A 13,305-nucleotide genomic window follows, 5' to 3' on the forward strand; every position below is an offset into this window, starting at 1 on the left:
GTTAACTGCAACATCCTCCCTTGAATGCAATGCTCCTTGTCCAGCTAAGTGGTACAACATTGTGCTGTTTCCACAATTGTTACTAACTGCACTTGGAGGCAATTGAATTGCCTCCCTTCCTGGACTATCACTGTTCCAGTACCAAGTAAGGATCTGTTGTTGGCCCCTTCAACATCGCATCTACCTGTTCATCTTTGGCAGCATCTGATGACAGTATCCATGTTTGTTGTAGTTGGTTGGCTTGCCAAGCTGGTTTGTTGTTCCAGAGACATTTCATTACTCTGCTGGGTAACTTCAGTGCAGCCTCTGGTTTGAAGCGCTGTTGTGTTTTCCCGCCTGTCATTTAAACTTTGGTGTCTGTTGAGCCGGGTTACCTCCCTTCTGGTTTCCCTTCACAGTGGAGTGTGTGTATATATAGAGTCTCGCTCTGTGTTTGATGGCCTTAGTGGAGAACCAGGCTTCTGGGAATTTCTGTGCTCTTCTCTGCTTCGCCTGTCCCAGGATCCTGGTGTTATCCCACTTGAGCTGGTGGTTTTCCTTATCTATGTGGATGGACATGACTGAGTATTGGTCGTGTCTTTTTTGTTGCTAGTTGATGTTTGTGTACTGATTTTGTCAAATGTAATGTTCATCGCAGTCTATGCAGGGAATCTTGCATATGACATTGGTCCTGTCCATAGTGGGCCTTTGGTTCAGGGTAGCAGTTGGTCTGGGTTTGTGTGCTACTCTGATGCCCAGTGGTCATGGGAGTCTTGTCAGTTCAAATGTGTTCTTGATGTAAGGTAGTGAGTGTGTCTGGGTGTGCAGTATCTTCCTGGTGTTTGTGTAATAGGCATCTTCTGACCTAGTTTTTCAGGTATCTGTCATCTTTTGAATACTTTGAAAGAGGTACTCTGCTTTTTGTAGCACACAAACCCACATCAACCCTATGCCAACTGCTAACCCAAACCAAAGACCCGCCATCCACGATGGACAAAACCAATGTCGTATACAAGATTCCCTGCATAGACTGTGACAAACATTAGACAGGAAGGAAATTAGCCACAACAGTACACAAACATCAACTGGCAACAAAAAGACACGACCAATACTCCCTCACCTGCATCCACATGGATGAGGAAGACCACCAGTTCAAGTGGGACAACACCAGGATCCTGGGACCAGCAAAGCAGAGACCAGCACGGGAGTTCCTAGAAGCCTGGTTCTCTTCTAAGAAGGCCATCAACAAACGGAGGTAGACCCTATATATACACCCCACTGTGAAGGGAAACTGGAAGTGAGGTAATCCAGCTCAAGGGACATCTGAGTTGAAATACCAGGTGAGAAAACACCACAGCACACTATCGGAGGCTGCATTGATGTTACCCAATGAAACATCTGCAGAATAATGAACCAGCTCAGCGAGCCAACCAACCACAACTTCCACAATCCGAGCTACAAATCTACTGTAACCTTTAGACAATCCATATTTATACTGATTGCACCTGACTCGACACATTCTGTCTGTAAGTCAGAAGTCAATGAGATTAAGTAAGCAGTAAACAAAAGAATTGAATTAAGTATGGGTGTTGGGGGTCATTTGAGGAGGAGAGAATGAGCTGTTTTATAAATAGTAGAAACCCAACAGTGCAGAAGGAGGGCATTTGGCCTGTTGAGTCTACACTGACCCTGCAAAGAACATCCCACCCAGATCCACCTCCATGTTTAGCAGGCCAATCTACCTAATCTGCACGACTTCGACTTCTGACAGGAAGCCGGAGCACCTAGAGGAAATGCATCCAGGCAGAACACGTACACTCCGTACAGTTGCCCAAGGCTGGAATTGAACTCTGGTCCCTGGCACTGAGGCAGCAATACTAACCACTGCTGCTTTTGAATCCCTTGATTCAATGAAATATTCAAGTCGAGTGATCACTGAAAACACAGGCAAGTTGTACTGTTTTTTTGATTAAATCTAGAATGGTTATGACATGTTATGGCTCTTTTCATCCTATTCTCGCTTTATCCTTAAAACCTGAATATGTACACAAGATTTGCTTATGGAGATTTGCGGTGTTTGATCTGTTGATGTTGCCAAAATGGAAGGTAAATGACTTATTGGTATGTATGCCTCAAAATGCATCCGAACTTTAGACCAGGGTTTTACAATGCAGCAGTTAGACCACCCTCCAATATTTTCGCAGTTTGCTCTATTTTAAAATAGACCTGTCTGCATTCCCTGAGGCAGATGCTTCTAATTTTAGGTTCCTCGGAATCCAGTTATTGAAAAGTTTCAGGAATCAAATTTGCGTACACTGTATTTGAGCATAATCCCTTATTGAAGTGTATGAATTTACTGCAGTTCTTAGCTCAGTTTAGATTGTTCAAACACTTTGCAAGTTTGTTTGTTTTTTCTTCATGACCTCACTGTTTGAAAGAGATTTCAAGAGTGAAACTTGCATGATTTTGTTCCCAAGCAATAGTGCAAGATGAGTTGTTAGTTCCAGTTTTCTTGGACTGCTTACCTTTCCTGCCACCACAAGTCATTTTTGGCAAATGTTTTCAGATGTTAGTTATCACATGAACGTGGAAAGCTACCAGCTGATTCTGTTGCTGAGAGATTTGCTGTGTTGAGTTACTATGTTGCATACACTGTACTTGGATATATTTTTTCCGCATTGCAAGTAGAGCAGTGAGAACCATTACATATTTTAAAGAATGAGCTGTTGACAGATCGGAAGTTTGTCTTGCAATTCAGAAACGAGGAAGGGAAAGCTCTCTAATGCACATGTCAGCTGTGAAGTGGTTTGGGATCTGAAATGAGATGAACCTTAAGACAACCAAGTAAATGGCTGTAAATATTGGAGGTTCTGATTTGTGTAAAATAAGCTGAACAAGGCAAAGCTGCTGTGCAAGATTAAGCATCAATGTGCATCTTGTGCTGATCTGCATGATTTTGACTTCAAGAATCGCTATTTATTGTCTTGTCTCTTGACGACAGAGGGTAACACTCCTCCTCCTCCTTTTGACTCTTTCCTTCTTTCTTTCCCACCCTCCACAAAAAAAACACGTTTTAACATCATAGGTACAGAAGATCCTCAAACTCACTTTGCTCTTTTGATTCGACAGTTGTGCGATGTAATCGTCCTAAAGTGCCTGCAAATGGAAAAATGGTGGCAGGCTTTAAGAAAACGTACACGTATCTGGACACTATCACTTATGGATGCAACAAAGGTTTTAAAATGTTTGGCGGAAGTGTCATTGAATGTCGTGAAAATAACACATTTGTACCTCCTCCACCGACCTGTGAACGTGAGTAAGCGCTTTGTGAGTTTGACAATGAACCAGAAAAATCTTGGAAGCTTTCCTCCAATCTATTTAAAACCAATCCTCTGGGTTTATTGTTTTTAGACTATACATTTGTGAAAACTGTTTGGTTAAAACATTGATCACTGTTTTGGTTTACCAAACTTTTCCTACGGCAGTTAGATTAGTTGTCTGGCAATTTTCCTATCCGAATGGTCAGAACATCCCCACTTTCTGCATAATTAACCAAATTGATCTAAGAAACTTGTAAGTGCCTTGTGGCATTGGAATGTTTCTATGGAAATATGAATAGGAATATGACTTGAGACCCACTTCTGTTCCAGAATGAATAAGCATTTGGGGATATGCTTTGTTGTCACTCCTCAAAGAATGATTTAAAGGCACTGCAGAAGTTGCCTCTTTACATTTTTCTGTCACTGCCCCATGGAACTTTCTATTTAGTTATTCATGTGATGTGAGCGTCCCTGTCTGGGTCAGCATTTACTGCCCATCTCTAGTTGCCCTGAAAGCCTGTAAGTAGCCCCAAATTTTGTTCAGAAGAGTGAGCGTTTTTGACCCTGCAGTTTGCCAATTCCTTCAACATAGTTTTCCAAGTCAGAATTTTCTGCTTGGAATAAATCTTGAAGGAAGAAATCGAGATCGAATTGGAGAGTGAAGTGCAAAGCCGTACACTTCCATTCTTCCTACCTAATGACGACTACCTCTGTCAATATTTAGGTTGCATGTGAGTGAATTTGATCTTGGAACTGATCATAAGGAAGATGGAGCAATTATTACTAGTCGTCACTAAGTAATAGCTCACCCTTAGGACTGAGCAAACTGAGTGAGTGGCAGGCTGCAGCTGGCCAAGAACCAAAAAAAGACTTCAGATAGTAGGAACTGCAGATGCTGGAGAATCTGAGACAGCAAGGTGTAGAGCTGGATGAACACAGCAGGCCAAGCGGTATCAGAGGAGCAGGAAGGCTGATGTTTCGCGCCTTGACCCTCCTTCAGAAAAACCTTTCTTCCTGAAGAAGGGTCTAGGCCTGCTGTGTTCATCCAGCTCTATACAAAAAAAGATTGAACTGCACTGGGGGTTTTGCAAGCACATGACTAGGAAGAGAAAGATCCCATGCTTCTGCCTAACTTTCATTGCGTCATCCAATGAAGCATTTCTTCTACTCCTACTCCTAGTGTCAGTAAGAAACTTTGTTTTTTTTTTGATTTTTCACAATTTTGAAAACTGCCAGTTCCACTGGAAGCCTCAAAGTCTTTCCGAGCGAGTGCTCTGAGAAAAGACATTCTGGCCTTCTGGTCCTACTTTCTAGTTTAAAGTTCAGTCAGGTCTTGATCACATTGGACCAAAATTTCTATGTATTTATGGGGATTTGCTAAGTTTAGATAAACACCTTGCTCCATGTGCAGATGACTAGATCAGATTAAATTAGCCAACTAACTGGCCTGAGGCTGTACTCCATGTTAATTGTTGCCTCAACACCTTGTTCTCTTTCTATGTAATGTTAGAATTATCCTGTCTGTTTTATTCCCTGTGAATACCTGCAAAACCCTTGGGTTTTGTGTTTTGTTGCTCTTTAAAATCAAGTTTTTAAAGTTTGCTATTAAAGCACTTCCATTGGACAGTCACAATCCTTATGATTTTTGGTTCTTGATTTGGATTTGAATTGGTTTCTTTCTCGAGGGGTTCTCTTACAAAGGTGGCCAAACTTGAAATCCACAAACTTGAGACTGGGGAGAAAATTGATGTACAACGTGAAAAGATCTGAAACTCTTAGCATATTTTGAGGGTGATCTTCTACATTAGTGCACTGGAAAAGTCAGATGAGTCACTAAAAGGAAGACTTGTTGAATTTTTAAAAGCTGTTTCTTATTTTTCCCTTTTTGAAGGTGACTGTGGAAAACCTCCTGTTCTGAAAAATGGCTCAGCAGTTAATTCTCCGACTACCTTTCCTGTGGGCACAAATATTACTTATAGGTGTGATACAGGATATGCATTTCAGGAAGGAGGTTCAAAACGTATTACCTGCAGGAAAGATGGAACTTGGTCTCCCCTTCATGCTGTCTGTGAACGTAAGTAATGAGCAATTTTATTTTCTCCTTCCATTAGCTTTGTCACTGCATTTTGGCAGTTCTTTCTTGTAAGAAATGACGACTTGTTCTGGAGTATGTTTTAAATAGGGACATGTCACAAATAATTGTTCTTTGTGTGGGAGTTGCGTGATGGCAAGTGCTTCACATTTCCTGAAGTGTTGTTGTGCCACCTTGACTGCATCTACATGGGCAGTCCAGGAAAGGTAGTTGGTTATCATCACTCCGAGGAACTTGGAACTTGGTGCTCTCCACCCTGTCAACTTCTTCGGTTCCGTTAGATTTGTAGATGGGGGTGCACTCCTCCTCCTTTCTTTGAAGTCAATGATCAGTTCTTTAGTTTCTTCTGCTGTTGAGAGAGAGGGGTTTTTTTTTTTGTTGCACCATGTCACCAAGCCCTCTATGTTCCATCTGTATTTTGACATTGTTGTTGGATATCCATCCCACTGGTGGTGTCATCAGCAAACTCTGTAGATGGTGTTTGTTTGGAATTTCGCAACAGTTGTGAGTGTACAGGGAGTAAGGTAGGGGGCTGAGGACGACTCCTTGGTGCGGCTACAGTGTTGTTATTGTAGAGGAGGTGCAGTTACCTATCGTCACTGATTCTGACCCATATGCTGCAAAGGTGAGGATCCAGTTGCAGAGGGTGGGGCCGAGACCAAGGTCACAGAATTTTGAGATCCGTCTGGGGGAGATAATGGTGTTGAACGTGGAACTACAGTCAGAGCAGGAGTCTGACATAGTTGTCTTTGTCCAGATGATCCAGGGATGAGTGCCGGGCTAGGAATATGGCATCAGTTGTGGACCCAATTATGTTGATGGGCAGGGTGGGAGATTGGAGTTGATATGGGCCGTGACCAGCCTCTTGAAGCCCTTCATGTGCTTTCTTAGGTATGGGAATGATGGTCTTGAAGCAGGTGGCTGAAAGGAGGGACAGATTGAAGATGGATACCTCCTGCCGGTTGGCCTTAACAGGATCTGAATGAATGGCTGGGGAAACCATCCGGGCCTGTCACTTTCCTTGTGTTGAATCCCCGGAAGACTGATCAGATGCCTGCAGCTGTGCCTGAGGCTGTAGGGGCAGGCATCACCTGAGGCATATCTTGCTTGCAAAAGAAACCACCTCCAGCAAGCAGGAAGGTGAATAGAAATGTCTCTCTCCCACTCTTCTCTCTGGAGGCAAAGATAATTTTTAAACTTAATGGTTTTCCCTTTTCTTCCACCTTGCCTTTTTTGTTCTGAGTGAAGTCCACTTTTTTCTTGTGACTCACCAGTCGTTGGGGTGAAAACCAAAGCTTAGTTTACTCGCTTTCAAATCCAACATTTTTTTTGTATTTTTTTTTTCCCAACAATACCCATGCAAGCAATAGGGAAAGTGTGAATTGGGAACTTCTTTGAGGGGAAATGTATGGCTGCAAATTCACATGAATTGGAATCCAGCAAGTCCTATGTCCAATCCATGTTGGCTATTCTTGCATTATGCAGTTTCTAGAAGCTAGGATGCAGTTGGGTGTTTTTCAAGGTATAAGAATTTGATTCCTGTGTATTAAGAATTATTCACTTTCTTTCCCAATGAATAATAGTACAAGAGATTGACATTAGAGGCATGCTGCAACTGAGATTGGGAAAGCTGGTTTTCTGTTTTAAAATGTAGGTAGATTGGAACTGCTGGCATTAAAGTCTGAACTCTCCAATCATGTGACCTGGTTGCAGAATGTGGTGCCTGTCTATTCAAAATCACATTTGTGAACAGGTTGATTTGAGAAAAATCTAGATGACGACCATTGTGGGACTGTTTGTGGTATAGCAAAACTGGTGATTCCCTTTATCGTTATGATTTTGGAGAGGAAAGTCTGTGCCATTGTCTGTTGCTGTATTTCTAGTGCCCCTGCAATTGTGTGCAATTCGACATGTGATGGATTGGTGCTGTGTACTAAACATTTCTGGCTGATTCAAGATATTTGTCAACTTGCAGATTCTGTAGTCAATAGCAATATTAAGTCCAGCATGTTGTGCTGTATGACTCTAAGGCACACTTTTTTTTTAATTTTTGCTAAGGTTAACTTTTTTAGGAAACTGAACAACTTTAGGTTCTCCCATGATTTGGGAATGTTGAGTTGGTGATGCAAGTAGATTCCTTGTTCCTGCTGATGCCATGTGGAGGTCAAAATGTGGACCAAGCAATTCATCCAATTACGATTGCTCGTGAGCTGAGCAGTCTGTTGAAGGGGACTAGTGTGGGTGATGGCTCAATGGCAGTCATGTTTAGTTGTAGAAAACCAATAACTCTTCTGGCTTTTGTATTCTCAGCATTCGAACTTCTGCTCTTTACAGTTGTCTAATTTGAATTGTGGTTGGAAATGCTGAATTCATCTTGTCCTGAGATGTAGTGAGCCTGTGGAATTCTCTACAGGAGAAGGTTGTGGAAGACAATTGTTGGCTTTCAATGTTTTGATTTTAAAGGTATCCAGGGAAGAAAGCAGAATTATAGCATTGAGAGGATCAGCCATCACTTTTTTTTGTATTGAATGACAAAGCATTTGTGAAGCATTGAGTAGCCTGCTTCCCGTCCCCCTCATTCCTGTTTCTCGAATACTGCATTGCAATCTTTTGTAAAGTGAGCTGTATGAAAACTTTTCCCCGTTCGTGCTCTCTTGCAAGTCTTTCTCAGATATTGTTTGAGCAATAGACTTTATATGCACCTGAGACTTATTTTTAATTGTGTTCTACCATGGCCTGGAGGAAACAAATTGATTGAAGTAAAAACTGGATCCTTCCCCTCAGCTTGGATTAATCGGTCAAACGTACACAGTGCAGAATTGTTAGGCTTGGATTAAGTAAATCTGGGGCATTATCAGACAACATTTTCTGCAATGCAAATTAAAAAATTTTGTCCAGTGGCATTCTTGAATTGCAGTAATCTATTGTCTGAAAAGCCTTGTACTTGAAGCTCTTCTGAATTGTATTTTAAACCCTATTGGCTAATGTGATTATATTTTAACTTTCTTCTTTCTCCCTCTAGCAATCAACTGTGGCAATCCTGGAGAGATTTTGAATGGATATTATAATGTATCAGATACCACTTTTGGAAATAAAGCTTATTTTTATTGCGATAAAGGGTAAGTGTTCGAGCCCTGTGGTGGAAAAAATTATTATTATTGCAGTTGAGTTGGGGCCATCCATTATCTATCTGTATCTTTCACCATTTATCAATGGCTAAAGAGACCATTGGTGAATTCCTGTAGTGTCTGAAAAGGTTTGCTGCTCTATAGTTGGTTTTGTCCCACTGTTGTAATTTTTTTGCAAAGTATGGTCATGTATTTTGTCTCCAACTGGATTGAGGGATTGAATCCCATCAATTAGAAACTTCAACTGTTTAAAAGGAAATACAAAAATCACTGGACTCAGAATTGAAATATGATGCTATGCTTGTTCCTTAACAGGCTTGGTTCAATTGAATGGTTGTATGATTTGAAGATACCTGACTCCTTGTGCTGACCAAAATCCGGATTAGTACCATCATTCAGTGTTCTGCAATTAATAATAACACGACTGATTTTTGGTTATGGCTCTGACTCCCCTTTTTCCTATCTATCTTTTTTTTGTGTGTGATCATCAAAAATCCCTCTAACTTGGGCTTGACTATGTTAAATGACAGAGCTTCAAATCATCTCTCAGCTAGAGAACTTCAAAAACTGAAGTCCCTTAAGACAGAATGAAGAAATTTCTTTGGCATCTCTCCTATTGAGACCCCTCAAATTTCTATGCTTCAGTAGGTCATACATTTGTTGGTTTTTTTGAACCAAGTTTCAACTTGACTGTTGCCCGTGAGACTTCCTTTCTGAGGAATCGGTCAAATGAGCTGCCTCTAAATTGAACACAACCTGTGGATGCTGGAAATCTGAAATGGTGCTGGAGAAACACAGCAGATGGACAGCATCTGTGGAGAGAAAACAGTTAACATTTCAAGTCCAATGATCCTTCTCTTTAAAATGCTTCCATTACAAGCATATCCCAAGGAGAAGATGGTTGGACCGAGGACACTACCCTGAGGAACTCCTGCAAAGATGTTCTGGAGCTGAGATGATTGACCTCCTACAATCATGATCATCTTCTTGTGTATCAGGTAGGACTCCAACCACCAGAGTGTTTGCCCCCTGATACCCATTGATTCCAGTTTGGTACACTGTCAAATGCAGCCTTGATATCAAGGGCTGTCACTCTCTCGCCTCTGTTCTGTAATTCAGCTCTCTTGTCCATGTTTGAACCAAGGCTGTAACGAGGTCAGGAGCTGAGTGGCCCTGGCAGAACCCAAACTGGGTGCCACTGAGCAGGTGCTGCTTGATAGCACTGTTGATGACACCTTCCATCACTTTACTGATTGGCAGTAGACTGGGGCAGTATTGCCAGGTTGGATTTGTCGTGCTTGTTATGTACAGGACATACTTGGGCAATTTTCCACATTGGGGCGATACCGGTGTTGTAACTGCACTGGAACAGCTTGGCTAAGGGAGCGGCAAGTTCTGGAGCACAAGTCTTCAGTACTATTGACAGAATGTTGTCAAGGCCCGTAGTCTTTGCAGTATCCAGTGTCTCCAACTGCTTCTTGATATCATGTGGAGTGGATTGAATTGGTTGAAGACTGATCTGTAATGCTGGGCACCACTGGAGGAGGCGCAGATGGATCGTCCACTCGGCACTTCTGGCTGAAGATTGCTGCGAGCGCTTCAGCTTTACCTTTTTGCACTGATGTGCTGGGCTCTTGCATCACCTGAGGATGGGGATATTTGTGGAGCCTCCTCCCAGTGAGTTGTCTAATTGTCCACCATCATTCACGACTGGAATTGGCAGGACTGCAGAGCTTAGATCTGATCCGGTGGTCGTGGGATCGCTTAGCTCGATCACTTGCAGCTATTGCTGTATGGCGTGCAAGTAGTACTGTTTGGTGGCCTCACCAGGTTGATAGCTCATCTTCAGCTGTGCCTGGTGCTGCTTGTCGCATGCCCTCCTGCACTCTGCATTGAACTAGGGTTGATTCCCTGGCTCAATGGTAATGGTTGAGTGCGGGACATGCCGGGCCATGAGGTTACAGATTGTGATGGAGAATAATTCTGCTGTTGATGGCCCATAGTGCCTCATGGATGTCCAGTCTTGAGTTGCTAGATCTGCGAAGTCTGTCCCATTTTAGCATGGTGATAGTAGTGCCACGCAACACGATAGCGGTCATTAACCTAACTTATTCCAGTGCAGACGTTTCATATAATCCTCATTGAAATGCATCATAACTCAATTTTGGTGGAAAAAATCCTTCCTTTCATCCAAGTTATTAACCAAGGTTGTTAACTGTTGAGGTGACTATGCTGATATTCAGTGTACCCTGGTTACAGTTTGCAAGTAAAGGTTTTTTAATCCCAACTGTTTCCCATATTAGTCAATTCATTACCTATAGTTGACACTTGTGTATGTAGTCTGCATACAGGTGCAACTCCTTTTCTCTTGGCAGCAAACTTTCTTTTGTGGTATCTTTTATCAAATGGCTTTCATGTTACCTCCTACTGGTTCTCTTGCATTAGGCCTGCTTATCCATTCACATCGCTTTTTGCCTAACTTTTTTTAAACCTCTAAATCAACATCATAACCTTTCTCATGTCAAGCACCACAGGATGTTTATCAGCATTCTGTCTATTGAGGACAGCGCCACATGAGATATTGAGATAGCTGACATGCTGTTTCAAACAAATTGACTGAAGGAGTAGTGAGGCCAACAAGTGCAGGATGCTAGAGGGGAAATGAGCATGGCTGAAGGCCCTGTTGCATAGTAACACCAAACTTTGGTTTTTACTTTGTCCTATCACTGATTTCCCTCAAATAGTAAAGCCTGTTTTATTGACTTTGAACTAAGCAATCCTTCAGCTTTTTTGCTTCTTGGTGTGCATCACATTTTTAACACTTTTTTTTAACCTCCCCTTCTAGATTCCGCATTGTTGGAAAGAACTACCGAACTTGTACAATTAGGGGCTGGGATGGACAGGTTCCAACATGTGAAAGTAAGTTAGTAGCTTAAAATTGCAGGATGGTTGCTTTGGTTTTTCTGCACCAAATAATTGAATAATACTAAGCAAATACCATAGATGGAAAATTGACTAGATGTTAGCATTAGCTTTTTTAAATAAACTCCAGCATAGCTAGGAAAAGCATGACTCTTGATTTGTCACTGTATAAACCTGTGACGTGTAATGACTGGGGGTAACAAGGTGTAGAGCTGGATGAACGCAGCAGGCCAAGCAGCATCAGAGGAGCAGGAAGGCTGACATTTCGGGCCTAGACCCTTCAGGCTGGTTTCCATTCCATGAATCAAGCTGCTACTTTTGAGCGGTCACTTAGTTTCTATCATGGACTTCCTTCAGCAAGAGGGAAAAGTAAGGAAGCAATCTTGATCATGAATGTCCAAGATAATTTGTGTGGTACAAGAAACAACATTTTTTTCCAATATTAAAAGAGCATACTAGCATTAATGCTACTGTGCTGGCAATTAGTGAACTATGCCTCTCGAATTTAGAAGCTACACATGAAACCTGATGCATTTTAATGTACAAAAGCTGTCTCTGAATTCCGTCCTAAGCCACCGACAAAACGTCACTGCTGTGGATCTGAGATAGTAGGAACTCCAGATGCTGGAGAATCCGAGACAACAAGGTGCAGGGCTGGATGAACACAGCAGGCCAAGCAGTATCATAATGTCAGCCTTTCTGCTCCTATGATACTGCTTGGCCTGCTGTGTTCATCCAGCCCTGCACCTTGTTATCACTGCTGTGGAGTTGTGCTGTAGAATTTGAGGTTGCAAGCAAAAGTGAGCATTGGCTAGACTTGCAATTTTTTTTGGTCAACTTGAGTTTTGTTAAACACTCATTCAAATTATCTTTAAGCATGATATTTTATCTCTGAACAACAAATTTTTATACTAGTATTGAGATTGCTAAATTGATTTAAATTGGGCAAGAATGGTGAAAATGGACAGTGTTGGGCAATAGAATAACTGCAAGATATCTTGCAGTTAATATTAGGAATTGTTGTTATGTGTTAGTCTATCTTAGCTGTTAACTTTGATTATTCTAAAATGTTGCATAAGCTTTCACCTGAGATTTGTTTTGATTGTCCTGTTTATGATTGAGCAGAATGCAATTGACTTGTATCTAATAATCTCCAACTCTGATTTTAAAATAGCATCCCCAAAAACAGCTGGTGTTTCTGACTCCTCCCAATCCTGCTGCCAGTGTGCCGTATGTCTGATGTGCCTAAAAACTGCTTGTTTGGCTGTTAAGTCAGCAGAGGTGGGGTAGAGAGTGGGAATAACAGTTTGTATCAGTCAGGCAGTATGCTTTGTCATGAGGCATTTATTTGACAGTCTTCTAACTTCACTCTTCCCTAGTTGTCCAGTGTCCTGATCCTCCACATATTGCTAATGGGACAGTTTCATCATCTGACAGTGACTCCTGGCCATATGGAAGTATAGCAAGATATTCATGTCTTGGGAATTATTCACTAATTGGTGAAGAAACCATCACCTGTACAGTGACTGGGCAATGGGATAAGGATCCACCAAGATGTCAAAGTACAGAATTATACTTCAGAATTTTTTAGGGAAAAATGACTGCAATCCAAGCTTGTACATAATGGGATTTGATTGTCTAGCTGTGCAAGCAGATTCTGGTGTAATCACTCGCTACATTACTAGTAATGCTGTGGTTGTTTCTAAAAATACAATCCCTGGTAGTGGTTTTTCTTGTTCATGATAAGCATTCCCACAAACAATCCCTCTGCCCACCGCAGCGCTCAGGTGGAGCCAGGATTATCGCATACACAATTCACAGTGCTACTAATTGGGCATTCCATTTTCTACTTTGATCAAGGTAT

The 13,305-nt window shown here is 41.8% G+C and overlaps 1 protein-coding gene across 2 annotated transcripts; it reads left to right on the plus strand.

The window, feature by feature from the left end:
- The first annotated feature begins 1,749 nt into the window (after positions 1 to 1,749).
- On the plus strand, positions 1,750 to 13,254 carry LOC125481904 (complement decay-accelerating factor transmembrane isoform-like). 2 transcript variants are annotated; one of them, XM_048593849.1, is made up of 6 exons: positions 1,750 to 1,926; positions 3,109 to 3,291; positions 5,191 to 5,373; positions 8,414 to 8,510; positions 11,365 to 11,438; positions 12,821 to 13,254. In XM_048593849.1, the coding sequence occupies exons 1-6, from the start codon at positions 1,890 to 1,892 to the stop codon at positions 13,030 to 13,032; spliced, it is 786 nt and encodes a 261-aa protein (XP_048449806.1). In that variant the 5' UTR covers positions 1,750 to 1,889; the 3' UTR covers positions 13,033 to 13,254. The 2 variants fall into 2 exon arrangements, with proteins under 2 accessions (XP_048449806.1, XP_048449807.1); XM_048593850.1 differs by having other exon boundaries at positions 11,365 to 11,442; positions 12,821 to 12,953.
- The last annotated feature ends 51 nt before the right edge of the window (positions 13,255 to 13,305 follow it).

The sequence above is a fragment of the Rhincodon typus genome, unplaced genomic scaffold (genome assembly GCF_021869965.1).
Source record: "Rhincodon typus isolate 14 unplaced genomic scaffold, sRhiTyp1.1 hic_rhity00004219, whole genome shotgun sequence".
NCBI classification, from domain to species: Eukaryota; Metazoa; Chordata; class Chondrichthyes; order Orectolobiformes; family Rhincodontidae; genus Rhincodon; species Rhincodon typus.